Source organism: Peromyscus maniculatus, chromosome 7 (assembly GCF_049852395.1).
Source record: "Peromyscus maniculatus bairdii isolate BWxNUB_F1_BW_parent chromosome 7, HU_Pman_BW_mat_3.1, whole genome shotgun sequence".
NCBI classification, from domain to species: Eukaryota; Metazoa; Chordata; class Mammalia; order Rodentia; family Cricetidae; genus Peromyscus; species Peromyscus maniculatus.
The window spans coordinates 61,670,252-61,696,740 of NC_134858.1; the positions used below are offsets into that span (position 1 = coordinate 61,670,252).

The 26,489-nt window shown below is 42.2% G+C and overlaps 2 protein-coding genes and 1 non-coding gene across 8 annotated transcripts in view; 2 read left to right on the forward strand and 1 right to left on the reverse strand.

The window, feature by feature from the left end:
* The first annotated feature begins 583 nt into the window (after positions 1-583).
* Tipin (TIMELESS interacting protein) lies at positions 584-19,183 on the forward strand. 5 transcript variants are annotated; one of them, XM_006971426.4, is made up of 8 exons: positions 584-832; positions 4,502-4,631; positions 5,226-5,304; positions 5,542-5,617; positions 8,664-8,786; positions 9,009-9,072; positions 15,137-15,343; positions 18,653-19,183. In XM_006971426.4, the coding sequence occupies exons 2-8, from the start codon at positions 4,502-4,504 to the stop codon at positions 18,838-18,840; spliced, it is 867 nt and encodes a 288-aa protein (XP_006971488.1). In that variant the 5' UTR covers positions 584-832; the 3' UTR covers positions 18,841-19,183. The 5 variants fall into 5 exon arrangements, with proteins under 5 accessions (XP_006971488.1, XP_006971489.1, XP_006971486.3 ...); XM_006971427.4 differs by having other exon boundaries at positions 766-832; positions 4,496-4,631; XM_006971424.4 differs by lacking the exon at positions 584-832 and adding an exon at positions 867-1,109 and having other exon boundaries at positions 4,496-4,631.
* Positions 10,703-10,838, forward strand: LOC121831241 (small Cajal body-specific RNA 14). The gene has a single exon (XR_006074616.1).
* Positions 19,184-21,395: 2,212 nt separating the features above from the next.
* The window catches only part of Dis3l (DIS3 like exosome 3'-5' exoribonuclease), a 43,506-nt gene continuing 38,412 nt past the window's right edge, over positions 21,396-26,489 (reverse strand). For both annotated transcript variants that reach the window (XM_076576490.1, XM_076576491.1), the window contains exons 13-17: positions 25,224-25,378; positions 24,942-25,120; positions 22,894-23,039; positions 22,011-22,185; positions 21,396-21,734 (exon numbers count right to left, since the gene is read on the reverse strand). In XM_076576490.1, coding sequence (XP_076432605.1) covers positions 21,429-21,734; positions 22,011-22,185; positions 22,894-23,039; positions 24,942-25,120; positions 25,224-25,378 — 961 coding nt within the window. In that variant the 3' untranslated portion in view covers positions 21,396-21,428. The remainder of the gene's footprint in view (positions 21,735-22,010; positions 22,186-22,893; positions 23,040-24,941; positions 25,121-25,223; positions 25,379-26,489) is intronic.

Here is a 26,489-nt window from a genome sequence, read left to right on the forward strand (position 1 = left end):
TTTTTTTAAAAAAAATCTATTTCATTTTATTTTATGGACATTGTGTGAGGGTTTCAGATTCCCTGAAACTGGAGTTACAGACAGTTGTGAGCGCTGACATGTGGGTGCTGGGAACTGAACTCAGGACACCTGCAAGAACAGCCAGTACTCTTAACTGCAGAGCCATCTCTCCAGCCCTGCCCCACCCCCCACCTCTCTCTCTCTCTCTCTCTCTCTCTCTTTTTGTATGTGAACCACTAGGGTGCTTGGTGCTCCGGAGGCCGGAAGAGGGCCCCAGATGCCCTGGTAGTATACAAGGTTGTGACCCACTATGTCAGTGCTGGAAACCAAACTTGAGTCCTCTGCCTGAGCAACATGCGTTTTTAATGATTAAACCATCTCTCTGGCATCTTTATCTTTTTTGTTGTTGTTTGCTTTTTGAGGCAGAGTTTCTCTCTGTAACAATCCTGGTTGTCGCTTTGTAGACAATGTTGGCCTCGAACTCAGAGACATCCGCCTGTCTCCGAATCCCGAGTGCTGGGATTCCAGGCGAACGCTCTCACTCCCCGGCTTCCACCACTCCGTTTCCACGGAGACCTATTTCGAAAGCGAACGAGGTGCCCAGAGAGTACGAACTCCGAGCTTCATCTTATTAAGATGCTCGGGATGGGAAAGCCGGCTTCTGAGCGCGGGTGGGCGGGGCCTGGGTCCTTAGGCCCCGCCCATGCCGCTTCGCGAGCCGTCGGCGCCAAACTTCCCAACTCTTCTCGCGTAGGGGTGGGGGGGAAAAAAGTTCCTGAGTCTCGCGAGAGGCGCTGTTCGCGCGCTCGGCGGTGGTGGCGGTTTGTGTGAGGTGAGGTCGGGGTCGGCGAGGGCGACTCTGGACGGAGCGGCCGTGCTGGAAGCTCAGCGCGGGGCGCGGGAACTGGGGTCGCCGGAGGAGGACCAGACGGAGCGGGCGGGAGGCGCCCCGGGGCGGGAGGGCGGCGGGCCTGCCCCCGCGGTGCTGCCTTTCCCGCGCGCACGGCCGCTGGACGGGACGGAGGATGGGAAGGCTCGAGAAGCGGGAAGGGAGATGTGATCATTTTGGGGATGGCCCCGGGCGAGTCGGGATGCTGGAGTCCTTGAAGGTGAGGAGCTTCTGTTTGACAGCCGGGGGGGCGGGAACCTGTACGTCAGTCACAGGTGTGGCGAGTGTTCGGCTGGAAATTAGGTTTTTCGAGACAGGGTTGCACTGTGTAGCCCTGGCTGTCCTGGAACTCACTCTGTAGCCCAGGCTGGCCTCGAACTCACAGAGACCGCCTGCCTCTGCCTCCCGAGTGCTGGGATTAAAGGCGTGCGCCACCACCGCCGGGCGAAATTTACTATTTTGAAGATTTATTTTTAAGAATGTGTGAGGCGAGGGATATGTGCACATGAGGTCAGGTGTCAAATCGCCCGAAGCTGTAGTTACAGGCATTGGTGAGCTGTTCAGTGTGGGTGCTGGCACAGTGATCTGAGGGCTGGTATCACAAGCCCATGCACCTCTTCACACTCACACCTAGTTTGCGGGGTCCTGGGAATTTGAAGCCAGGGCTCTGTGAATGCTAGCCAAGCTCTCCACCAACTGAGCTGCGTTGTGTGCTGTGTGTGTGCATAGACAAGGACTCTGTTGCCCAGACTGGCTGGCCTCCTGGGCTCCTGCTTTAGATTCCTAAGTGTTGGGATTACAGTGCAGATCACTGTTACTGGCTTGGAATTCTTTTTTAATTCTTTTCTTGAGTAGATATATATTGAGTACCTGTTGTGTACCACATCGGGGACATAGTGGTGGAACACACAATCAGACCTGTCTGATTTTTCTTGTAAGAGAGCTATAGTTCAGTATAGGAGACTAACATTAAATAAATGAAACCTAATAGAGAAATAATGATTCCTGGGAAACTTCTGCATGGTGATGTTGATTCTTAAAAGAGGATTCTGGGCCGTCAAGGTGGCGTATCAGGTAAAAGTGCTTGCAGTATAAATCTGATGATTTGAATCTGATTCCAAGAGGGTGAAAGGAGAGAACTTGTGAAGGTTGTCCTTCGGCTTGCACGTGTGCGAACACACACACAGTGTTATTCAGTTTAGGGACATTTGAGTGGTCTGTCTCTGAGTCTGTATAACTGAGGGTGGCCTTGAACTCTATTCCTCTTGCCTCTACCTTCTGTGTGTTGGGATCACAGGCTGTGCGATCACTCCTGATTTGAGATAGGTTTTCCTGGTGAGGTAATGGTTAAAACTTGAAAGAAATTAGGGGTCAGGGAAAAGCTTTCAAAATGCACGTAATGCTAGCACTTGGGGAGTAGAGGCAGGAAGATGAGTTGGAAGCCAGCTTGGCCCATATAAGACCTTATTTCAAACAACAAAAATGGTGCTCGGTGGTCGTAATATTTAGTGCTCTTGGAAAGGACCTGGGTTCTGTTCCCACCACTCAAACCTTGTAACTTGTAGATTCTGGTGATCCATCACCTTTTTTTAAAAAAAAATTCTTTATTATCTATACAGTGTTCTGCCTGCATGTATGCCTGCAAAGCCAGAAGAGGGCACTAGATCTCATTGCAGATGGTTGTGAGCCACCATGTGGTTGTTGGGAACTGAACTCAGGACCTCTGGAAGAGCAGCCAGTGTGCTCTTAAGCTCTGAGCCATCTCTCCAGCCCCGATCCATCACCCTTTTGCTTCTTTGGATACCTACACATGCATATTGCTCATAAACATACAGACGAACACGTAGGTAAAAATAAATCTTTTCTGGGAGGTGGTGGTGCTTACCTTTTTTCCCAGTACTCAGGAGGCAGAAACAGGTGGATCTTGGCTGAGTTTGAAGCTGGCCTGGTCTACAGAGCCAGTTACTAGGCATGAGCTTGCTAGGCATGGTGGCACCTGTAATCCCAGCACTTGAAAGAAAGAAAATCAGGAACTCAAGGCCAGCCTTGGCTACATAGCAAGTTCAAGGCTGGCCTGGATCAAGAGACCCCTTTAAAAAAAGAATAAGGGGTTGGAGAGATAGCATAACAGTTAAGAGCACTGGTTACTCTCCCAGAGGACCCAGGTACAATTCCCATCACCCACATGGCAGCTCATAACTGCTTGTAACTCCAATTTCAGGGGATCCAACACCTTCACACAGACATATACATGCAGGCAAAACATGAATGCACATGAAAATAAATTTAAAAAAATTTAGCTGAGTGGTTGTGGGGCAGGCCTTTAATCCCAGTATTTAGGAGGCAGAAGCAGGTGGATCTCTGAGTTAGAGGCCAGCCTGGTCTACAGATCCAGTTCCAGAACAGTCAGGGCTACACAGAGAAACCATCTTGAAAAACCAAAAAACAAAAGAATAAAATTTATTCCATGCCAACTTTACCTCATACCATATCTATCATACTCTCTCTTTTCAAATTCCTTCAAAAAAACCATTTTCACTTTAAAGAACCTGGGTGTTTGGTAAAGTGAGTTTTTGTTTTTGTCTTGTTTCTTAGTTCTTCGAGACAGGACTTCTCTCTAGCCCTTGCTGTCCTGAACTTGCTATGTAGATCATACTGGCCTCAACTCAGAGATATGCCTGCCTCTGACTCCTGAGTGCCTCGATTAACATGTGCACCATCTCCTCTAGCTCTATTTCAGGTTTTTGTTTGTTTGTTTGTTTGTTTGAGACAGGGTTTCTCTGTGTAGCCCTGGCTGACATGAAACCGCCAGCGTTGTAGACCAGGCTGGCCTTGAACTCAGAGGTACACCTGCTTTTGCCTTATGAGTGCTGGGATTAAAGGCATGTGCCACCACTGCCTGGCTGAAGGAAAAATATTAAAGGAATATTTAAAAAATTAATTGGACAGGATATATTGAGTACAGGAAGGAAGTGTCAAAGATGACTTGTAATTCTTTTACTTGAACAGCTTGGTGGGTGTCATCTCACAGAATTGAGGACATTTAGTTATTTAGTTTTGTGTATGATGAGTTAATAAATGCCCTTGAGACACTTGAGAACTACAAAATGGATAGTAGGGATTTGCAGTCCCAAATTATGGTCTAGGTTGGAAGAATAAAAATCTGTAACCTGGGGACTGGAGTGATGTCTCAGTGGTTAAGTAACAGTTAAGAGCACTGGCTGTTCTTACAGAGGACCTGGGTTTGATTCCCATCTGCTTGGCAGCTCAAAACTGTAACTTGAATTCCTAGTGGTCTGGTATCTTCTGGTCTCCACAGATACTGCAAACATTTGGCACACAGACATACAGGCAGGCAAACACCCATGAATATCAACAATAAGAAACATGTAGTTATTTAGTCGTAGAGTCTACATTACAGCTCGATTCTGATTGTTTTTCTCCATACTTACTATTACTATCTTCTCTACTTGTTATCTTCGATGAATTTGAAATGCGGTTTAAGTGATTGAAACATGGCTTTCACTGTGGATGGAACTAGATTATGTGATAGTTAGGAAGACTGTTTTGGATGGATAAAAATAACTTGTTTTTTTTCTTCTGGAGGAAAAGATGTCAGAGCAAGAAGAGAATGGCTTATTTGAAATGCCAGATTATGAACATGTAGAAGATGAAATTTTTCCTCCCTTCCCACCTCCAGCCTCTCCTGAGAGAGATCTTGCAGAAGCTGAACCTGATGAAGGTCTGTATTGAGAATTTCACAAGTGTCTCTTTAATTTGTTTTTTGTTTGTTTTCTTGGTTTGGTTTTTTTTTAATTTTTTTTTTATTTTTTTATTTTTTTTTGAGACAGGATTTCTCCATATAGCCTTGACTCTCTGCTGTCTTGTGGACTTGCACACAAACTGGACTCTCATATAAGGGCTGGGAAACCTGGAACTCTTTTTATAGACCAGGCTGGCCTCAAACTCAGATCTTCCTGCCTCTGCTTCCCTAGTGCTAGGATTAAAGGCATGTACCACCACCTTCTGGTTTGTTTGTTGGTTTTTAAGACAAGGTTTCACAGTATATTTCAGGCTAACCTTGTTCTTACAGTCCTGCTTTAGCAGATTAATTCAAGATGATAGCAGTGTGTATCTGAATGTATGTGGGCACATGGGTGCCACTGTGTATGGAGGTCAGAGGACAACTTGCAGGAGCCATTTCTCTTCTGCCGTGTGGGTATGGGAGATTGAACATAAGTAGTCAGGCTTGGTGGCTAGTGCCTTTACCAACTGATCTATCTTCAGGGCCCAGGGCTTAAATTTTTAAACACTAAATTTTGTTCTGTTTCACTAGAATCAGGGAGTGGAGCACCTGTTCCTGTACCACCAAAGAGAACAGTTAAAAGGAATCTACCCAAGCTAGATGCTACTAGGTATGGACATTTACTCTCATACACTTACAGTTTTCCATCCACACAGTGTTTTTCTTCTACAGTTACAAGCTTTGGTTGAATGATTTGGAAATCAGATAGTTCTGTAAACACCTCCATCTCAACCCCTGAAAACATTTTCTTTTTTCTTTTTCAAATTCAAGAAGAAATATTTTTTTCATGGTCTTAGTTTTGACATGACTAGAAAACCTGAAATTCAAAATATATTTCTTTTCACAGATTAACTTCAGAGAGAGGGCTTCCAGCCTTAAGGCATGTGTTTGATAACACAAAATTCAAGGGGAAGGGTCATGAGGTAAGAAACATTTAATCCTCTTTCTTAGTACTGGACATTGGATCCAGGGCAGGTGCTTGAACACGTGCTAAATAGTACTACTGGAGTACATTCCAGCCCTGGTTTTTATAGTAGACTTTTACTTACTAATTTTTTTGAGACAGCACTATCCCTGTCTGTCACCCTGGCTGGCTATGGTGATTTGAATAAGAATGCCACCCCTCATATATTTAAAGGTGTAGTCATAGGGGAGTGGCACTGTTTGAAAAGATTGGAGGATTGGGAGATTTAGCCTGTTGTCACTGGGATTGGCCTTTGAGGTTTCAGAAGCCTATGCCCGGCCCACTTCTGCTCTCTATGCCTGTGGATCAAGATGTAGCTCTCTAGTGCCTGCCTGTATGTCACCATGCCCCCGCTATGATGATAATAGACTAAGCCTTTGAAACTAAATGAGACCCCACTTAAATGCCTTTTAAAAAGATTCATTTATTATGTACACAGTGTTCTGTCTGCATGCCAGAAGAGGGCGCCAGATCTTGTTACAGATGGTTGTGAGCCACCATGTGGTTGCTGAGAATTGAACTCAGGACCTCTGGAAGAGCAACCAGCAGATGCTCTTAACCTCTGAGCCATCTCTCCAGTCCCTTAAATGCTTTTTTTAATAAATAGTGGCTTTGGTCATGGTGTCTCTTCACAGCAATAGTACAGTGACCAATACACCAGCCTTGAACTCACAGAGATCTGCCTGCCTTTGCCTCCCAAGTGGTGGGATTAAAGGCTGTGTCATCACACCTGTCTTATTTTAGAGCTTCTTTGTTTTTAAAAAATAACAATGAGACTGGGTCTGTTATCCTGCATATATCACAGATACTATTGTTAGTCTGATAACCTCTAGAGAAATAGCTGTAGTGAGGGGCTGGAGAGATGGCTCAGTGGTTAAGAGCACTGACTGCTCTTCCAGAGGACCAGAGTTCAATTCCCAGCAACCACATGGTGGCTCACAACCACCTAATGAGATTTGGTGCTCTCTTCTGGTGTGCAGGCATACATGCAGATAGAATACTGTATGTATAATAAATAAATAAATCTTTAAAAAAAAGCAAGCTAGGCATGGTGCTACACACCTTTAATCTCAGCACTTGGGAGGCAGAGGCAGGTAGATCTCTGAGTTCCAGGACAGCGTGAATTCCAGGATAGTCATGGCTACACAGAGAAACCCTGCCTCAAAAACAAAAAAAAAAAAAATACAATATTTATTTTTTTATTTATGTGAGGGTTTTGCCTGCATATATGTTTGTGTACTGTGTGTGTGTACAATGCTAGTAGAGGTCAGAAGAGGGTGTAAGATCTGGAACTGAGGGTACAGATGGTTTTGAGTTGTCATTTAGGTGTTGGGAACTGAATCTGGGTCCTCTGCAGCAGCAAGTGTTCTTCACCACTGAGCCGTCTCTTTAGCCCCAGTGATTAGTGGTTAGTTTTTTTTGAGACATTTTATCATTGATAAAGATTTATCTATCTACCTAATCTATCTATAATTATCTATCTATCTATCTATCTATCTATCTATATCTATCTATCTATCTAAGACAGAGTTTCTCAATGGGTGTGGTGGCGCACACCTTTACTCCCAGCACTCAGGAGGCAGAGGCAGGCAGATCTCTGAATTCCAGGGCAGCCTGGTCTATACAGTAAGTGCCAGGGCATCGAGGGCTGTTATTCAGAGAAACCCTGTCTTGAAAAACAAAAATCAGAGAGAGAGAGACAGGCAGGCAGGCAGACAGGGTTTCTCTGTGTAGTCCTGGCTGCCGTGACACTTGATATATAGACCAAGCTGGCCTCAAACTCAAGAGATCTACCCGCCTCCCCAGTGCTGGCATCAAAGGTGTGTGCCACCATGCCTGGCAACTTTGTTCTAGTTTTGTATTGTTGTTTCCCCTCAGTGTGTGTGGGTGTGCATGTGTATGTTGTTGCCAGAGTTCAACTTCAGATGTGCTTCCTCAGGCTCTGTCCAGCGAGCCTCATCAGCCTGTCTTTGTTTCTTCAGCACTAGGGTTGCAAGGGTCTGCCACTGTCTTAGGGTTTCTATTGCTGTGAAGAAACACCACGACTAAAAGCAAGTTGGGGAGGAAAGGGTTTATTTGACTTACACTTCCATACTGTTTGTCATTGAAGGAAGTCAGGACAGGAACTCAAATGGGGCAGGACCCTGGAGACAGGAGCTGAAGCAGAGGCCATGGAGGAGTGCTGCTTACTGACTTTACTCTCTGCTCAGCCTGCTGTCTTACAGAACCCAAGACCACCTGCCCAAGAATGGTACCATTCACTATGGGCTGGGTGCTCTCAGTCACTAGTTAAGAAACTACCCTACTGGGCTGGAGAGATGGCTCAGAGGTTAAGAGCACTGGCTATTCTTCCAGAGGTCCTGAGTTCAATTCCCAGCAACCATATGGTGGCTCACAACCATCCGAAATGAGATCTGGCGCCTTCTTCTAGCCTACAGGCAGAACATTGTATACATAATAAATAAATAAATAAATAAATAAATAAATAAATAAATAAATAAATAAATAAATAAATAAATAAATAAATCTTTAAAAAGAAAAGAAAATACCCTACTGGTCTGCCTAGAATCTGATCTTACTGAGGCATTTTCTCTACTAAGGCTCCCTCCTCTCCAGTGACTCTAGCTTGTGTCAAGTTGACATAAGTAGCCAGTATAGCCACTATACTTGGAATGTTTTTTTTTTTTTGTGGTGCTAGGGATTGAACACTGGTTCTCAGGCTTATTCTCCAGGCACTTAGCCAACTGAACTGTCTTCCCAGCCCTGTACTACTATATTTCCTTCTAATTTCTAAAAACAAAATCTGTATTCAGTGCTCTTACTCAATGCTTTCTGAGATTGTGGTCTTCCAAGCCTTTAGAACTTTCTATTTCTTTCTAAAAGTTTCTTAGCCTTATAAATATGACAGCAGTGACTTTGGCATTGCCTTTAAATGCTAAAATCTGCTGACAGGGTCAGCTGTGAGATTGAGTCTTCTGTTCAGCATTTTTATTTTTATGTGTCAGGCTGAAGACTTGAAAACGCTAATCAGACACATGGAGCACTGGGCACATAGGCTATTCCCCAAGCTGCAATTTGAAGATTTTATTGACAGAGTTGAAAACCTAGGAAATAAAAAGGAGGTTCAGGTAAGTGTGATTACCATGAATGTCATTCACAATGCTGAGTAGTACAAGGATGGGTTTAGTTGAGGCTGAATTGCTATTAGGGGGGTCTTCCTTTTGAAATCTGTCTTGTTAGACAGGAAAATTAATACTCATTATTTGAAGAACAACTCTTTCAGATATGAATAAGTGATTGTTTCCTCCCTAACTTATTAATAAAAATGGAAAAAAATGTCTTTTTTTCAGACCTGTTTAAAACGAATTCGACTTGATCTTCCTATTGTACATGAAGATTTTGTTAACAATAATGGTAATTACAAGTTCATTTACTTTATCACAACTTAGCTTTTAGAAATGGGCCTAGCTGGGATAGGCAATATTATATATACAAGTGAGGTCTTAACCCATTATGTAATTACATAATTACAGTATAGTTAACAGCTATACCATGAATTAAGTTTAGAATTTGGTAAATGTGTGAGTGTAATGAGCACCTATTTATTCATGTGGGTACTTACTACAGAGGACAGCCTTCTACTGTGTCGATTCCAGGGATTGCACTCGGTTGTCGGGCTTAACAGCAAGTGCCTTCCCCACTGAGACAGCTCCTTAGCCCAGTAATAGTTACATTTGATACTTGTTTCTTTTTTACTGGTTTTAGTTAGCATAGAAAAGAATGAGTTTTAATCAGGTATGGTGGCAACATGCCTTTTTTTGTTTTGTTTTGTTTTGTTTTTTGTTTTTTGAGACAGGGTTTCTCTGTAGCTTTGCACCTTTTCCGGAACTTACTCTATAGCCCAGGCTGGCCTCAAACTCAGAGATCCGCCTGCCTCTGCCTCCTGAGTGCTGGGATTAAAGGGGTGTGCTACCACCGTGTGTGCAGAGGCAGGTGGATCTTTGTGAATCGAATGCCAGCTTAGTCTGCATAGTTCCAGGTCTGCAAAAACTACATAGAGAGACCCTGTCTCACCTCTTCCCCATCAAAAGAATGTGCTTCACCTTGAGATTTTCATGTGTATGTCATTGTACTTTGTTCAAGTCCATGTTACCTTCCCCTGATTCCTTCCCTCTTGAAATTTATTTCCTAAAGATATGATTATAGCCTGGCAGGGTGGTGCACATGCCTTTAATTCCAGCACCCAAGAAGCAGAGGCAGGCAGAGCTTTCTGAGTTCGAGGCTTGGTCTATATAAGGAGCTCCAAGGACAGCCATGGCTACATACTGAGACCCTGTCTATATAAACAATAAAAAAAGATACAATTGTACTATCATTAGACAGTTATAGAAAATATTTATAAAATAGGGACATTTTTAGCATTTATTTATGTTATATTTGTGCTCATGTGTCATGGTGAGTGTGTAGAGATCAGGTCAACTTGTGGAGTTGAGTTGGTTTTTCCATCATGTAGGTTCCAGGGATTGAATAAAGCCTGCTGACTTCTTGGATCTTTTACAGTTCTTGCTAGAACACATCAAACTAGAGTGTATGTAAACCATCAGAAAAACTGTCTGTGGGAAATTAGAAACAATAATTTATTTATTTATTTATTTTTGGTTTTTCGAGACAGGGTTTCTCTGTGTAGCTTTGCGCCTTTTCCTGGAACTCACTTGGTAGCCCAGGCTGGCCTTGAACTCACAGAGATCCGCCTGGCTCTGCCTCCTGAGTGCTGGGGTTAAAGGCGTGCGCCACCACCACCCGGCTAGAAACAATAATTTGTTGATGGAGATTTCCATTTCATTCAGCATGTTGACTCTTGAGCTATGTGTGGTAACATATGTTTGTAATCCCCACATATGGCAGGTGGAAGTAGGAGATGCAGAAGTTCAAGGCCAGCCTTGACTACGTAGTGAATTTGAGGCTAACTTGGAGTATGCAAGATCTTGTTTCAAAAGAAAAAAACCAAACAGAACCATGGCTGTAGGACTTTATGAAGACCTTTGTGACTGTTCCTGGTATTGATTGCATTTGTTAATTGTACAGTGCAACCATAGACGGTCACATACATCAAAACAGTTGGTTCCTGCCGACAGAGTCTGTATAGTTATCAGATTTTCTGTGCGATGGCTCCATACATAAATACTTTAAAAAATGTGTCATCTGTATGTGGATATGTGTATGTATGAGCTTTTGATGCTCCTCTGCTTGATGGAGAGGAGCTATGTATTTTATTTCTTTTCTTTCTTCAGTATCAAAGCATATATTTATCAAAGCCTATAGGAATCTGCTGGGGTTTGCATGCATGCTCTCTCAAAAGGCTTCCTTTAAGTACCTACTCTTTGCTTAAAAGATTTGTACAGCTTCCTAACACAGGTCCTGGGAACCAAAGTCCGGTCATCCGAAAGAGCAGCAAGTGTTCTTAATCACTGAGCTGTCTCTCCAGCCCGTCATTTTTTTTTTTAACTAGTAATGTATTTGGTGAGTAATAATAGACTCCATATAGAATTCTCTTATGCTTTAAATCAGTGGTTCTCAACCTTCCTAATGCTGACCCTTTAATATAGTTCTCATGTTGGGGTGACCCCCAACCATAAAATTATTTTCATTTCTATTTCAATTGTAACTGTAATTTTGCTGTTGTTATGAATCTTAATGTAAATATCTAATATGCAGGATATTTAATATGTGACCCCTATAAAAGGGTCTTTCAACTGCCAAAGGGGTTGTGATGGACAGGATGAGAACCACTGGTTTAAATAGTCTGGGATTTTATATTTTTTGGAATGATGGTACTTATTAATGGCATAAAATGGCGTATGCCAAAGAGTTACTGTGCACTGAATACCACAGCCTGTATGCTCCTGGGTTAGTTAGTTGATTTATTTAGCAGCACTTTTTTGAGCTGTCTACTATTGTGCTGAAGGTTCAAGGATAAAAGATGAATAAAATTAAGTTTATATATACAGATTGAGTTAGACAAATATTGTCAGTAGTTTCATGGGTCTTATAATTAGACATGTGAGGTGCAAAGGACAATAGTTATGTTAACTGGGGAAGTAGCTTCATAGAAGAGGGTTTTTTTTGTTTTTGTTTTTTTTTTTTTTTTTTTTTTTTTTTTGGTTTTTCGAGACAGGGTTTCTTTGTGTAGCTTTGTGCCTTTCCTGGAACTCACTTGGTAGCCCAGGCTGGCCTCGAACTCACAGAGATCCACCTGGCTCTGCCTCCCAAGTGCTGGGATTAAAGGCGTGTGCCACCACCGCCCGGCTTTGTTTTTGTTTTTGAGACAGGGTTTCTCTGTGTAGTTTTGGAGCCTGTCCTAGAACTTGCTCTGTAGACCAGGCTGGCCTTGAACTCACAGAGATCAGCCTACCTCTGCCTCCCAAGTGCAGGAACATTTTTTTGCTTTTATCAAAAATATATTACTGTACAACTTGAAAGCAAGCATAGTGTGATTGAATAATTCTCCTAAAAGTCTGGTGTTGGGGTTGGTACTGGTGAGTTGGTTCAGCAGGTAAAGGTACTTGCTATTAATCCTGAAAACCATAGTTCAATCCCTGGGATCCACATGGTGGAAGGAGAGAACCAGCTCCTATGAGTTGTCCTGTAACCTCCATAGCATGGTATGCATGTGCACATACATACACACTCACCTGTACATTAGAAATAATGTAATGCAGAAAGTTCTGGGCTAATACTTACTATAATTATTTGAAAATAGGACTAGATTAACATTTCAAATTTTGGTTTTACACACTAAGATGCACACATCCAGATAGAAATTAGAATCATATGAACTGTGCTTAATGAGTCTTCTATTCCTCCCTCTCCTCCTTCCTTAGGACTGAGTATTAAACCAGGACTTTGCACATGGCAAACAAGTGCACTGCTATTGAGCTGCTCTTTCCCAGCCCCTCTTTGTTCATTTCTTTTTCTTGAGATAGAGATAGCTTCATTCTGTAGCCTGGGCTGACCTGGAACTCATTATGTAGCCTAGACTGGCCTCAAACTTGTGGTAATTCTCTATCTGCAGCCTCCCAATTGATAGAATTTATGTGTGAGTCACCCACCAAACTTCTAGTCCCTCTTTCAGAAAAAAAAAAAAAAAGGAATTGAGGTAGGGTCCTGGAGAGATGATTCAGTGGTTAAGAAGCACTTACTGGCTTTTCTTTGAGAGGACCTGGGTTTGATACCCATGTGGCTGATCACCTGTAACTCCAGTTTCAGCGTTAGGAGATCAAACACCCTCTTCTAGCCCCTTTGGGCACCAGGCACACACATTGTATACAGACCATGAAGGCAAAATACCTATAACATAAAAATAAATTTTAAAAAATTATGTGTGTATGTGTGTGTGTACATGCCAGAGGGGTCTATGTTAGGGTTCTTCTGTATTCTCTACATTAATATTTTGGACTTGTTTTATATGTGAGTGTTTTGCCTTTACATGTATGTATGTGCATAATGTGAATGTGTGAATACCTGGTACCCTTGGAACTCAGAAGCTGAGTTAACAAAGAGTTGTGAGTCACTGTGTGGGTGCTAGGAACTGAACCTCTATAAGAAGAATAAATGTCCTTAACCACTGAGCCATCTCCTTGGCCTCTCCACATTATTTATTTTATTTTTTTGAGAAAGGGTCTCACCATTTTCCTCCCACCCCTGTGGTACAGTGCTGGGGATCTGAACTAATGCTTGCACAGGAAGCTTTAGTACCCATTGATCCACTCCCAGCCCTAGACCTTCAATTTTTGAAGCCCATTCATAAATGCTGGAAATTTTGTTAATGTTAACTGATATTTTTTTCCTTTATCCTTTTTCTGTAATTATATTTTTAAAATTTATCAACTTTGTATGTGAGTGTCATGCACCTTTTCTTGCTAAGCCACCTCACTGGGCCTCTCTGTCCTTTCTTCACTTGGTTGTTTTTCTCCAAAGGAATCAGGTATTTGGTTGTTTTTTGTTTTTGTTTTTGTTTTTTTGTTTTTTGAGACAGGGTTTCACTGTGTATTCCTGGCTTCCTTGGAACTTGCTCTGTAGATCCTGCTGGCCTTGAACTCACAGAGATCTGCATGCCTCTGCCTCCTGAGTGCTGGGATTAAAGGCGTGTGCCACTACTGCCTGGCTAAAATTTTTATATTTCTAATAGATTTATTGTCAGTCAAGTCAGTTCTCTGCCTTAATTGAAGCAGCGTCTTATTTCATTAAAAGTAAAATCTGGGCCGGGCAGTGGTGGTGCACACTTTTAATCCCGGCACTGGGAGGCAGAGACAGGTGGATCTCTCTGAGTTGGAGGCCAGCCTGGTCTACAGAGCGAGATCCAGGACAGGCACCACAACTACACAGAGAAACCCTGTCGGGGGCGGGGGTGGGGGTGGGGGGGAGAACCAAAACAAAAAAACCCCAAAAGTTTAAAGTAAAAGCTGGAATTTCCCCTGGATCAATATAATTAATTTTCTTACCCTCTTCAAAATGTGTTCCTGACTACACTATTAAAATTATATCCCTCCCTTTCATTAATGATTGTCCTGTTGTTTTATCTTTCTTTCCTTTTTTTTTTTTTTTTTTTTTTTTTTAAAGACACAGCCCAGAAGAGGGCACCAGATCTCATTACAGATGGTTGTGAGCCACCATGTGGTTGCTAGGAATTGAACTCAGGACTTCTGGAAGATCAGCCAGTGCTTTTAACCGCTGAGTCATCTCTCTAGTCCCTTTCTTTCCTTTTTTTAAAGAGGTTTCTCAAGCCAGGTGGTGGTGGTGCATCCCAGCACTAGGGATGCAGAGGCAAGTGGATCTCTGAGTTTGAGGCCAACCTGGTCTACAGAGCAAATTCCAGTACAGCCAGGCCTATACAGAGAAACCCTGTCTCAAGAAAAAGAAAGGTGTCAAGTAGCCCAGGGTAGCTTTAAACTTGCTAAGTAGCAGAACCTTGAACTTCTCATTCCCCTGCCTACTTCCACCTCTATCTGTTGTGCTGGAATTACAGGTCTATACTACCTTGACATTTGACTTCCTTTATGCATTTTTATTTTGAGACAGGGTCACCTGTTTCTCAAGCTGACCTTGAGGTCACTACTATCGATGGTGACCCCAGCCTCTATCTCCCAAGTATGGGGATTACAGTGGTTTATCACCAAGTTTATGTAGTATTGGAGATCAAACCCAGGGCTTTTTGCATGTTATCCCAACCGAGCTACCTCCCCAGACTCCTTTTACATATTTAACATGTCCACTTGATGTAACTTGCAGCTCGACATAAAAATGTTTTATAAATAAAAATTTTTGAATCAGCCGGTACTGGCCACATTCTCATACCTTACAAATTTTTTCTTCAGGTCAAGCCACTTACCACTTTAAAGCTTCGGTTGAATGCTGTATAAGTTGTTTCTCTAACTCTTATAATACTAAAGCTGTATTAACTTTTTATTTTCTGCCGCAGATGAAGTTGAAGAAACTAATCCCCTTGATGTAACTGCTGCTGGATTTGATCCCTTCTTGACAAGCTCATCTGACAGCAAGAAGTTGGCTTCTGAATCAAGTAGAAGCCTAACAGAAGAGCAGCAACAGAGAATTGAGAGAAATAAACAGCTGGCCTTGGAAAGAAGGCAGGCAAAGCTACTGAGTAATAGCCAGTCCCTAGAAAATGGTAAATTTTATGCTGGTTTTTATGAGCTACCATATAATATCAAGGGCATGTAGGAAATTTTAACTTCTTTACTATCTTTTGAAATAAAATACCTGTAGGAATAGAAAAGTGATGTTAAGTTTATGTATATTTTAGAGTGTGTGTCAGTGTATGTGTGTTTGCTATTTGGAATCTGTAAAGAATGTATAAGTCTAAGATGGTTTTCTGGATAACTCTCTTAGAGTGCCAAATTCTTCAACAATATACTCTTCTCTGACTTCTTATCTTAAAGCACTTTACACATATTTTTAGAATTGTACTTAGGAAAATTATTATTGTGGAATCAGTACATTTTAATTTTTGGGGATTGAGCGCAGTACTTTGCACATGCTAGGCAGGCATTGTACCACTGAGCTACATCCTCAGCACACACACACACACACACACACACACACACACACACACACACACACACACACACACACACACACACACACACACACACACACACACACACACACACACCCTTTTTATTTTTTTGAGACAGGATCTCGATAGGTTGCCCAGGCTAGGCTTAAACTAATTCTGGTAACCTAGCCAGGCCTTGAACTTGCCTTTATCCTTTCTTAGCTCAGATTATAGGCTTGCACCACTGCTCCAAGCTTGTAATATTTTATAATAAATACAATGTCTTCTGTACTAACTGAGGATTAGCAGTAATTTTCTGTGATGTAAATAGGGTACTAAAATGCCTTTTTAGGAGTTGGCAGACATTGGAGATTGAAACAGGGGCTTTTACAAGCTAGGTAAGCACTCTTTCAGGGAACTGAATCTTTAGCCCTTCAATTTAATTTTGAATTTAAGTCTTACTAAGTTACACAAGTCACTTCCCACTTACCCACTTAATGATCTGCCTCAGCCTCCTAAAGTGATGAGATTACAGGTGTGTGCAGGTACTAAAGTGTTTTTATTACGTTGTTCCACTCTTGTAAGTTGTGCTTTTTATAGTTTATTTATCTGTAACACCTCTTTCTCACTTAAAAAATTACCTTAAGCTTCCCATTTTTATTTTTAATTTATTTTATTTTTTCATTTTGGTCTTTTGAGACAGGGTTTCTTTGTGTAGTCCTGGCTGTCCTGGAACTTGCTCTGTAGACTAAACATGCCTCTGTCTCTCAAATGCTGGGATTAAAGGCATACACCACCATTGCCAGCAGTCTGCACAATTTTTGTTCCTTTTCTCTTCAGAGGTCGGAAGAGGGCATTGGATCCCCTGGAACTAAATTGATGGATGGTTGTTAAGCTACCATGTGGGGGTGGGATTAGAACTCTGGTCTTCTGCAAGAGCAGCAAGTATTCTTTACTGCTTAGCCATCTCTCCAGCCACAAAACTGAATTTAAAAAATCATTACCTTACTGTTTTATGTGTATGAGTGTCTTGCCTGCAGATGTGTCTGTGCACCACATGTGTGTCTGGTGCCCATGAAGGTCAGAGGTGTCAGATCTCCTGGGACTAGGATTACAGATGGTTGTGAGCTGCCACTTGGGTGTTCTCTCTAGTTCTCCTCAAAACTTTGTTTTATAAGAATTATACATTATATGAAATTACTGAGAATTAATTTTAAGGTAAAGTTTATGAGCCAGGTTTAGTGGCATATGCTGGTACTTACTAGACTAAAGCAGGGAGATTAAGCAAGGGTATCCTGGACTACATAGTTCTAGGCTAGCCTGAGCTACAAAGGAAAGACCTTGTCTCAGAACAAAAGTTGGGAATACGTCTGTTTGTAATCCAGTTTCCTTTTGAAATGGAAAAAATAATTATAGCAAATGAGGTTGGATAGATGGGTCAGCAGTTAAAATAAGCTCTTGCTGCTCCTGCAGAGGACCGAATCTACATCATGTGGTTCACAGTAGCTTATAACTGCAGTTCTAAGGGATCCATTGCCCTTTTCTGGCCTCGTTGGGCACCTACACACTTGTGTGCATGTACATATAAATAAAAATGAAAACCTAAAAAAAAGAATTGTAGTAAGTAAATACCATTGTAAAATGTTTCATCCAATATAACAATTCTCAAGTGAATGTTGTAGCCCGGTCTTGATTTTCAGTTAAGATATCTCATTTTTATCTTCACAAATAAACCTTTTTTATTAGTATAATGTGAGAAATCATGAAGGGATGGAGATGACTCATTGGTTAAGAATACTTTTTTTTTTTCTTCTGGTTTTTCGAGACAGGGTTTCTCTGCGTAGCTTTGCGCCTTTCCTGGAGCTCACTTGGTAGCCCAGGCTGGCCTTGAACTCACAGAGATCCACCTGGCTCTGCCTCCCAAGTGCTGGGATTAAAGGCATGCGCCATCACCGCCCGGCTGGTTAAGAATACTTGCTGCAGTTCCAGAGTACCAGAATTGGGATCCTAGCACCCACATCAGGTGGCTCATGACTGTTAGTAACTGGTTCCAGGAGATTTGATGACTCTGACCTCAAGGGGCTCCTGCACTCTGTGCACATAGCTACACATAAGGAAAAATAACAAATATTAAAAATCATCACACAAAGATGTAATGATGCAGAGCAGTTGCTTCTTGCCATCTCAAAGTACACTTGACAATAAGGATTTAAGGCTCATTTTCTTTTTATACTCTATAACTTACATTTTGACCAAATACAAAAAAGTATCTTAAGGTTTCTTTTTTATTCCCCCAGACTTGGTTCTACGTGCTGAATAGGCATGTGCCATCATCCTTGCTTAAATTTTCTTTATCATAGATCACTTTGACATAAAATTTAATTGCACTTGTCTTGACATTGTGCTTGTGTGTGCATATGTGCCTACTCCTGCATGTGCCACAGCATACAAGTCGGGACAACTTGGGAGGCTGTTCTGTCCTCCCGCTATTGGATCATTCAGACTTGACAGGAAGTACCTTAACCACAGAGTCATCTTGCCTGCTCTGCGTCTGATTTCTTTGAGTCTCTTTCTAGTTTTATTTTGAATGAGAAGTTGTATTAGAGTAAGATTGAAGAATTGAATATAGTATCATTTAGGACCCTTAACTTTTGTATGTATGAGTGCCAGGATTGAATCCAGGGCCTCATGCTTGCTAATCTGTATTGATTCTACAACTGAACTACACCCACTTTCCTGGGACCCTTGGCATTTTAAGTGTGCTTTATGCATGTGTGAAAAACTGGTTTTTATTTAGACTTTAGTAGTCATAATTAGGTGATTATAGATTTGTTTCTACTGAGTAAGCTTTTGGAGAGATTTGTGTTGATCAAGATTGGATCAGTTGCTTATACCGAGTAATATTGATATGATTCCTCTCAGATGAGTTAATGAGTACATCCTGGGCACAGCCAGTTGAAGAGAGCAGTACTGGTGAGGAGCAAGAAGAGGCAGGTGGATTAAACACAGACGCTGCAGATGGTCCACATGATGTTCCTTCTGCCAATACAGATGAAGAGGAACAGCTCAAAGCAGAGGACAAACAGCTGAACCATACTAACCTAGACTAATCCAGACATGTTCCAAGTAACCAGGCTTCCACAAGAGAATCCTGCAAGTTTGGGGTTATTTGTAAATTTTTCTACTTTGTGTAAGTCTCTTAAGTCATAAGATTTCTATGGATTCCTGCTTAAAATACAGTGACTATTTATAATTGTGTTTCCTACTTACTTTAGTAAGTCTATTTATTATTTTTGGTATTCTGTATAAATTTGGCTTTATAAGCTATTTCTAGTTTACACTGAATTCTTTCTCACTAAATTAGGTAATGTTTTAAAATGTAAATATGCACTGACTATTAAGATCTTTTTTTAAGGTCTGTTTTTATAAAGAAATAAATGTATTTTGCAAACAGTTCTTAGGATTTGAGTTTCTCACCATGATTTAGTTACACAATTTGAACTTGCTGAAATGGTTAAGGGTTTTGACTGTAGTTTTCTTGAGACCCGCTCTCATTACATCATCCTGGCTGGCCTGAAATTTGTGGCGAACCTCCCTGCTTTTGCCTTCAGACAGGGTCTCACTGTAACCTCAGTTGGTCTCAAAACTCACTGGGAACTGCATGCATCTACCATGTGTATTAGCTAGAACTAAGGTGTGTGCCACAACACCCAGCTTGCCTGTATTTTGAAGTTACTTTAGTGTTTAAAAGATCACATAAAAGGTTGATAATGCCTCCCCATTAATGATGGTAGGCGAGTTCAGAGATGTTTATAGGTTGAGAATGTGCTAGAGGGCTTGTGTAGGGTGTGTAAGACCATGGGTATGAAACTCCAGCATCTTCAGAAATCAGGATGGTCCTTCATATGTTCCCGATTCATTTGTTGGAAAGAAGCTTGGAGAGTATTGTGAGGGACAGTGTGCAGCGAGGGGTCACATGAAAGAACTGTCAGTTGGTAGAGGGGATTCTCAGTAGTGGGAAGCGCGTGTGTAATGTCAGAAAGAGAGACTTGGGAATGATGACTAGGAGGTTAGATGTGATGGACCAGATGAAGAGAGAACCTGACAGGAGTTTGCTTGCTTTATGAATGTGGTGGAGGGCCAGAATTGAGAAAGCACCAGGTGGGGAAGTTTATGGTCTGGTTCTTGCCAGCAAATTCCCACTAGAGTTGGGGAAAACACTGAAGACAAAGGAGCTAACCTTTAGTGACAACGACAGTAGTTCTAAAGGAAAGGTCTCTTGGGCTGGAGAGATGGCTCAGAGGTTAAGAGCACTGGCTTCTCTTCCAAAGGTCGTGAGTTCAATTCCCAGCAACCACATGGTGGCTCACAACCATCTATCATGAGATCTGGTGCCCTGGCCTTCAGTGACACATGCAGGCAGAACATTGTATACATAATAAATAAATAAGTCTTTAAAAAAAGAAAAAGAAAAGGTCTCTTGCCTCTTCCTTAGGGAGAGGGTGGTGATGCTGCAGTGGTTTTCATCCCTAAGGCAGGATAGGTGACATCTTGGGCTGACATCAAGTCCATTGGGAGTGACATGGTTTGGCACACACTATGGGTTGTGGGCTTGTGGGAACTATCAGTGATTGGCCAGGGGAAAATGAATCAAGAGGATGGGCTCGCTTTAGACAGGGAACAGCTAGAAGATGGAGGCTGGTCTCAGCATGCACTGATAGTGGAGAAATGGCTTACTCATCCGGCTTCCAGGCACACTCACTGAATCAGAAAGGCCGGGGGGGAGAAGCACTTTTCCAGTGGTGAGTTCAGGAACATTTCTCGTGGGAAAGCCTGGCCATTGGAGGTACACACAACAGAATTTGAGGGTGGAACAGGAGTTTAAGGTAAGACTTAAGAGTACAGCCCACCACCCACTCTGCCCTGTGTCCAGCTGGTGCCAGAACAATTGGGAAATTGTGAATCAAACATGAAATAAGTTTTGAAGAGGAAGGTGGACAGGACAGGACTGTCTTACCCCCAAATGGCTAAATGATGTCAGAGGGACCTATGGCCCAAATATGTCTGTAAAAATTACAAAAGTAAACTTCATTTGAAAGAATCAATTTGAGCCAAGTGTGGTGGCACATACCTTTAATCCCAGTAGTCCGGAGGCAGAAGCAGGAGGATCTCAATGATCAGCTTGGTCTACATAGTGTGTTCTAGGCCAGCCAAGGCTACAAAATAAGACAGTCTCAAAAAACTAAATTGATTTGAAGCAAGATAATTTTGGATTTACTATAGAGAGACTAGCAACCTGCCTTTTACAGCCTGATCACTGTCTATTCAACTGCTGAAAAGCCAGTTTCTAGTAGCCAGTAGTGGTGCACGCCTTTAATCCTAGCACTTGGGAGGCAGAGACAGATGGATCTCTCGAATTCAAGGTCGCCCTGGTCTACAGAGTGAGTTCCAGGACTGCCAGAACTGTTTCACAGAGAAACCCTCTCTCAAAAAAAACAAAACCAACAAAACAAAACACCACTACCAACAACAAAAACCCGTTTATATAGGGAGCTGGTTCTACTTCAGTGAGGTGTGAAAACATTGCATGAGTATGTGAAGTACCCACTTAATCTTCAGCTAGAACAAGTGACAACATTTAAGTCTGAAAAGACAGTACAACACCTAAGACGAAGCTCTTTATTGAAGTGGAAGTATTTCACATTGCATAACTGTCTGAAACATCCAGAAGAGCAAGGTCCCTTATCTCCTCCAGAAGCGTGTAGAGACTTCTTCCCTTCGTCTGGCAGTATTCTTGGTACTCCTGAAGCGCCCTGCCTTTGACTTCCTGGGCAAGCTGAGCTTCCTCCACAGATCGGGTCACTTCTTTCACTAACTCGCTCTTCAGCAGGAGCGAGTTCTGCTGGCACAGCTCTGGGTTTGGAGTCATATATGGTTTGTTACTTATTATTTCAAGCCTGATGGTGTCAGAATGGCAACGCAAGGCCTGGACGGATATTCTAACCTAGAACAGAGAAACACATGTTACTACATCATGTCCCTTTTTTCTTCACATTGAAAACACTTGCCGGGTGGTGGTGGTGGCGGTGCATGCCTTTGATCTCAGCACTCGGGAGGCAGAGGCAGGCGGATCTCTGTGAGTTCGAGACCAGCCTGGTCTACAAAGCGAGATCCAGGACAGGCACCAAAACTACACAGAGAAACCCTGTCTTGAAAAAAACCAAAGCCAAACCCCTTTTCCCCCTAAAAAAAAAAAATAACACTAAGTACGCAGACTTACTGTCACATGGTCAAACAGATGAAATGTAACTGACTGTCCTCCAGCTGTGGTAGAAGTGATCTTGTTCTGACATCGTTGCAGGGATCCTGGCTTCCATTCAGAGCTGCTCTCTGGGCCACACGAGATCACTAAGCCATCTTTGTTCTTTAGATAAGCAGCACCTTTAATCCCAAACCTAAATCATCACAGGGTAAAACGAGATAATGTAGTCTTAGTAGGCAGATTTTCTATGCTTAGCCACCCTTCCTGTGGTTTACCTCCAAAACATTTTTACAGAAGCAGATCAGAAACAATGCTTTGCTAGCTAAGAAAGATCCTAAGACTAATACAGATGTGCATACATATGTACTCCCAATTGTGCCCTTTATTTCCTGACTATATGTTATATTGTGTACATACAGTAATTTTATGAATATGTAGAATTGTATATGTTACTATATAGTTTGTTTGAGAAAGTCTCACTCTGTAGCTGTGGCTGGCCTAGAGCTTGCTTTGAAGATCAGGCTGGTCTTGAACTCAGAGATCTGCTTGTGTCTGCCTCTTGAGTGTTGGGATTAAAGGTACGTGCTACCATGCCAAGCTTATATTCTTTTTTAGAGATAAGGTCTCATATAGTGCAAGCTGGTATCAAAATCATTGTGTAACTATGGATGACCTTGAACTTCTGATCCTGTTGCTTTACAGGCATGTATCACCATACCTGGTTGTATGTGATTCTGGGGATCAAACACTTTGTGTGTTAGGTAAGCATTCCACCTTTGAGCTGCACACCCCCAGTCTAAATAAATATTTTAGTAAGTTATATATAATGGATCATTTGTGTTCAACACTGGTATGGTTTAACTGTGATTTCTAATTAACTACTGCATGAGAAGTAACATACCTTGGTATAAATACAAGTACGCCATTTGTTCTAATAGAATAAATGACCCCATCAGCAATGCAGCGCTCCTCCGTTTCCGGGTCTCTGTCTTTAAAGTACATGCACTGGAAGAGCTCAGTGGACTGCTTCTGAGCATGCTGGGCTGCCTGTAAGAAGCACAACCCCGCATATGACAATAGAGTTCCTTGATGTCCAGGAAGAAACCCGAAACTCATTCCCACAGAAACAGCTTTTAAAAGGACGGAATTCTGCTGGGCTTCGGTGGCACATGCCTTTAATCCCAACACTCAGGAGGCAGAGCCAGGCGGATCTCTGTGAGTTTGAAGCCAGCCTGGTCTACAGAGTGAGATCCAGGACAGGCACCAAAACTACACAGAGAAACCCTGTCTGGGGAAAAAAGCAAGCAAACAAACAAACAAACAAAAAACAAAAAAAGGATGGGATTCAACAGCGTGGTGGCACAAGCCTATAACCCCAGTACTTGCGAGGCTGAGACAGGATTGGCTATCCAGAGTAAATTGTTGTCTCAACTAAACCAAAGACAGAGACAAAACAACCCCATTTCAAAAAGAAAAAAAAAAAGATCCAGCAGCAGATGAGGTGTGAAGGAAGGCTCAGTGGGTCAAAGAACTTTCTGTGCAAACCTTACCACCTGAGCTATGTAAAGGCTGGACATGGTGGCAATCGCCTGTAATCCCAGCATTCCTATCACAAGAGGATGGAGGATGGGAGGCAGAGACAGGAGAACTGGCCAGAAGCTCCCAGCTGTACCTGCCAGCTATCCTGGAGTGCACAATGTAGCAGCAGAAACAAGCTGTCTCAAAGACAAGAACTTACACACACACACACACACACACACACACACACAAAGACTGGTGAGGTGGCTCAGTTAATGGCACTGACTGTCAAACCTGACAACCTGAGTTCCACTCTGTGGGTGAAGATGGTAGAAAGAGATTACCAACTCCCACAAATTGGCTTTGACTTTCATGTGAATGTATAGATACATACACACACCAAACAAACAGATAAATAAAAAAATGAAATTTAAAAGATTTTAAAGATATGAAAAATTAAGCCAGGTGGTGGTGGTGCACGATTTTCATCTCAGCTCTCGGGAAGCAGAGGCAGGTGGATCTCTGCGTTTGAGGCCAGCCTGGTCTACAGAGCAAATTTCCAGACAGCTGGGGCTACATAGAGAAACCTTGGCTCAAAATCACCCCCTCAAAAAAAAAAAATTCTAGACAGTGTAACTTTTTGTTGTTGTTGAGACAGGGTCTCATTACTGTGTAGTTCTGGCTGTCCTGGAACTCACTATGTAGACCAGAATGGCCTCAAACTCAGAGATCTGCCTGCCTCTGCCTCCCAAGTGCTAGAATTAAAGGCATCTGACCATGCCTGGCTCTCTCTCTCTCCATACACACACACACACACACACACACACACATTACTATATATTATATATATAATATATACTATATTATACTATAATATATACTATATTATACTAATATATATATATTAAACCAGCTACATGCCTCAGCCTCAGCCTCAGCCTCCTGAATGATGGGGTTACACCCATCATTATTATACCCAGCTGCTTGAACCTTTAGATCTCTACCTTTTGGGAAAGACCTTTAATTCATTGTCAAGCCTCTAATGCTAAGCCTGGCATAGAACATATAGAGAATAGAGGCTGAGCTGGAGGGTCACTTTAGTCCCCTAAATGAAAACTCAGCCTAGGAAAAAACAGTGAGTCCTCGTCTAAACAAAACAAAACTGCCAGGCATAGTGGTACACACCTTTAGTCCCAGGACTTGGGAGGCAGAGGTCAGACTGGTCTATATAATGAGACTCTGTCTCAAAAACATACAATCAAACAACAACAAAAATTCCCCAAATTCACGTTACCAGAACACTAGTAAATGTATTAAGAGCACTGGTTACAATAATTATGGAGTTTGCAAAAATATATGGTGCCCCATTCTCTTATGTGGTAAAGCCAATACCCTCTATGAGATAGGGAGGAGTTTGAAGTTCCTTCTTACTCGGTTTCTGTTGTTAATATGTCTGCATAATTCCTCAAGATCTTTGTTGCTGAAGAAATTGTCTTTAATTTCCATCTTCTTGTCTTTTGAAATGGCTCCCATTAATAGTCGGTGTACAACAATATCTGAGTATCTTCTTATCGGAGAAGTAAAGTGGGTATATTTATCTAACGCAAGACCTTCAAAAGGAAACCAAAACTTCAGAATAAAGGACAGACAAGAGCACTTTCCAAAAGATTTGCTCAAGGTTGAGCCATTCGTTAAGACAACGCTGTCAGTCACCGTAATGATGGAACTCTTCCTCTGCACAGGACCCGGTGGAGAAGTAGAGTGCATTGGACATGGCCTGGGTAGCCATGGAGCGCAGCAGCCTGTTCACCATAGGGTCGCTGGGGTCGTTTGCACTATCCAGAGAGTCAGCCAGGGTTTTGTTGGACCTACCAAGAAGCAGAGAAGCCTTGATGGGTCCCCAAAGGCAATTACAAGTAACAGTTTCCACTCCTTGGTTTAAATATCTCCATCCCCCGGTAGTTAAATTTATTTTAGCCATAATTTTCTTTTCTTTTTTAAAAGATTTATTTATCATGTATGCAGTGTTCTGTCTGCATGTATGCCTACTCGCCAGAAGAGGGCACCGGATCTCATTATAGATGGTTGTGAGCCACCATGTGGTTGTTGGGAATTAACTCAGGATCTCTAGAAGAGCAGCCAGAGCTCTTAACCTCTAAGCTATCTCTCCGACCCCTCACAATTTTCTTTTCAATACAGAAATCTAGTTTGCTTTTAAAGTTTAAACAAAGAAAGATGGTCAGAATTTAAATTTTTTAAAAAATTATTTATTTTCATAAATATGTGTATATACGTCCATGCATTCATATGGTGCAGCAGCCCACAGAAGCCGGAAGAAGGCATTGGCTCCTCTCTCGGACTGGAGTAAGAGGCAGTTGTGAGCTGCTGTGTGGGTGCTGGGAATCAAGCCCAGCATCTCTGTAAGAGCAGTCAAATCATTTTGCTAATAAGTGCTGAGCCCCAGAATTTATATTTCTTAGGTAGCAGAGTAATGTCCCATTAATACAGGGCTAAGCCAATGCTGGACTGAAAAAGGTGGTCAGGTTCTTGTGGAATTACATTCTTTTTGTGTGGGGGGGAGGGGTTAGAGACAGTGTTTCTCCATGTAGTCCCGGCTGTCCTGGAACTCATCATTCTGTAGACCAGGCTAGCCTTCAACTCAGAGATCTATCTGCCTCTGCTTCCCTGGCTGAAATGAAAGGTGTGTGCCAACCTCCCCCCCACCCCAGTGGAGTTACATTCTTAATACACTCAACTGTAAGTATCCTATACAGGCCAAAGAACGGCCATTTTGTTCTTTATTTATCAAGAATGATTTATCCAGAGGGAAATTTCAGAAACAAAGCAGCAGGCATGGCAGCACACTCCTGGACTCCATGCACTCCAGAGGCTAAGCCAGGAAGCATGGTGAAAACCAGTCTCAAAAAAAAGCAGACCAAAACTTGACATGCACAAGCAAACCTACATTACTTTTTTTTT

Coding starts and splice junctions, on each gene's coding strand:
- Tipin (XM_006971424.4), top strand. CDS start 1,026: ATGGGAAGGCTCGAGAAGCGGGAAGGGAGATGTGATCATTTTGGGGAT. Junction 5,618..8,663: donor TCAAGGGGAAGGGTCATGAG/GTAAGAAACATT, acceptor TTTATGTGTCAG/GCTGAAGACTTGAAAACGCT. Junction 8,787..9,008: donor GAAATAAAAAGGAGGTTCAG/GTAAGTGTGATT, acceptor TCTTTTTTTCAG/ACCTGTTTAAAACGAATTCG.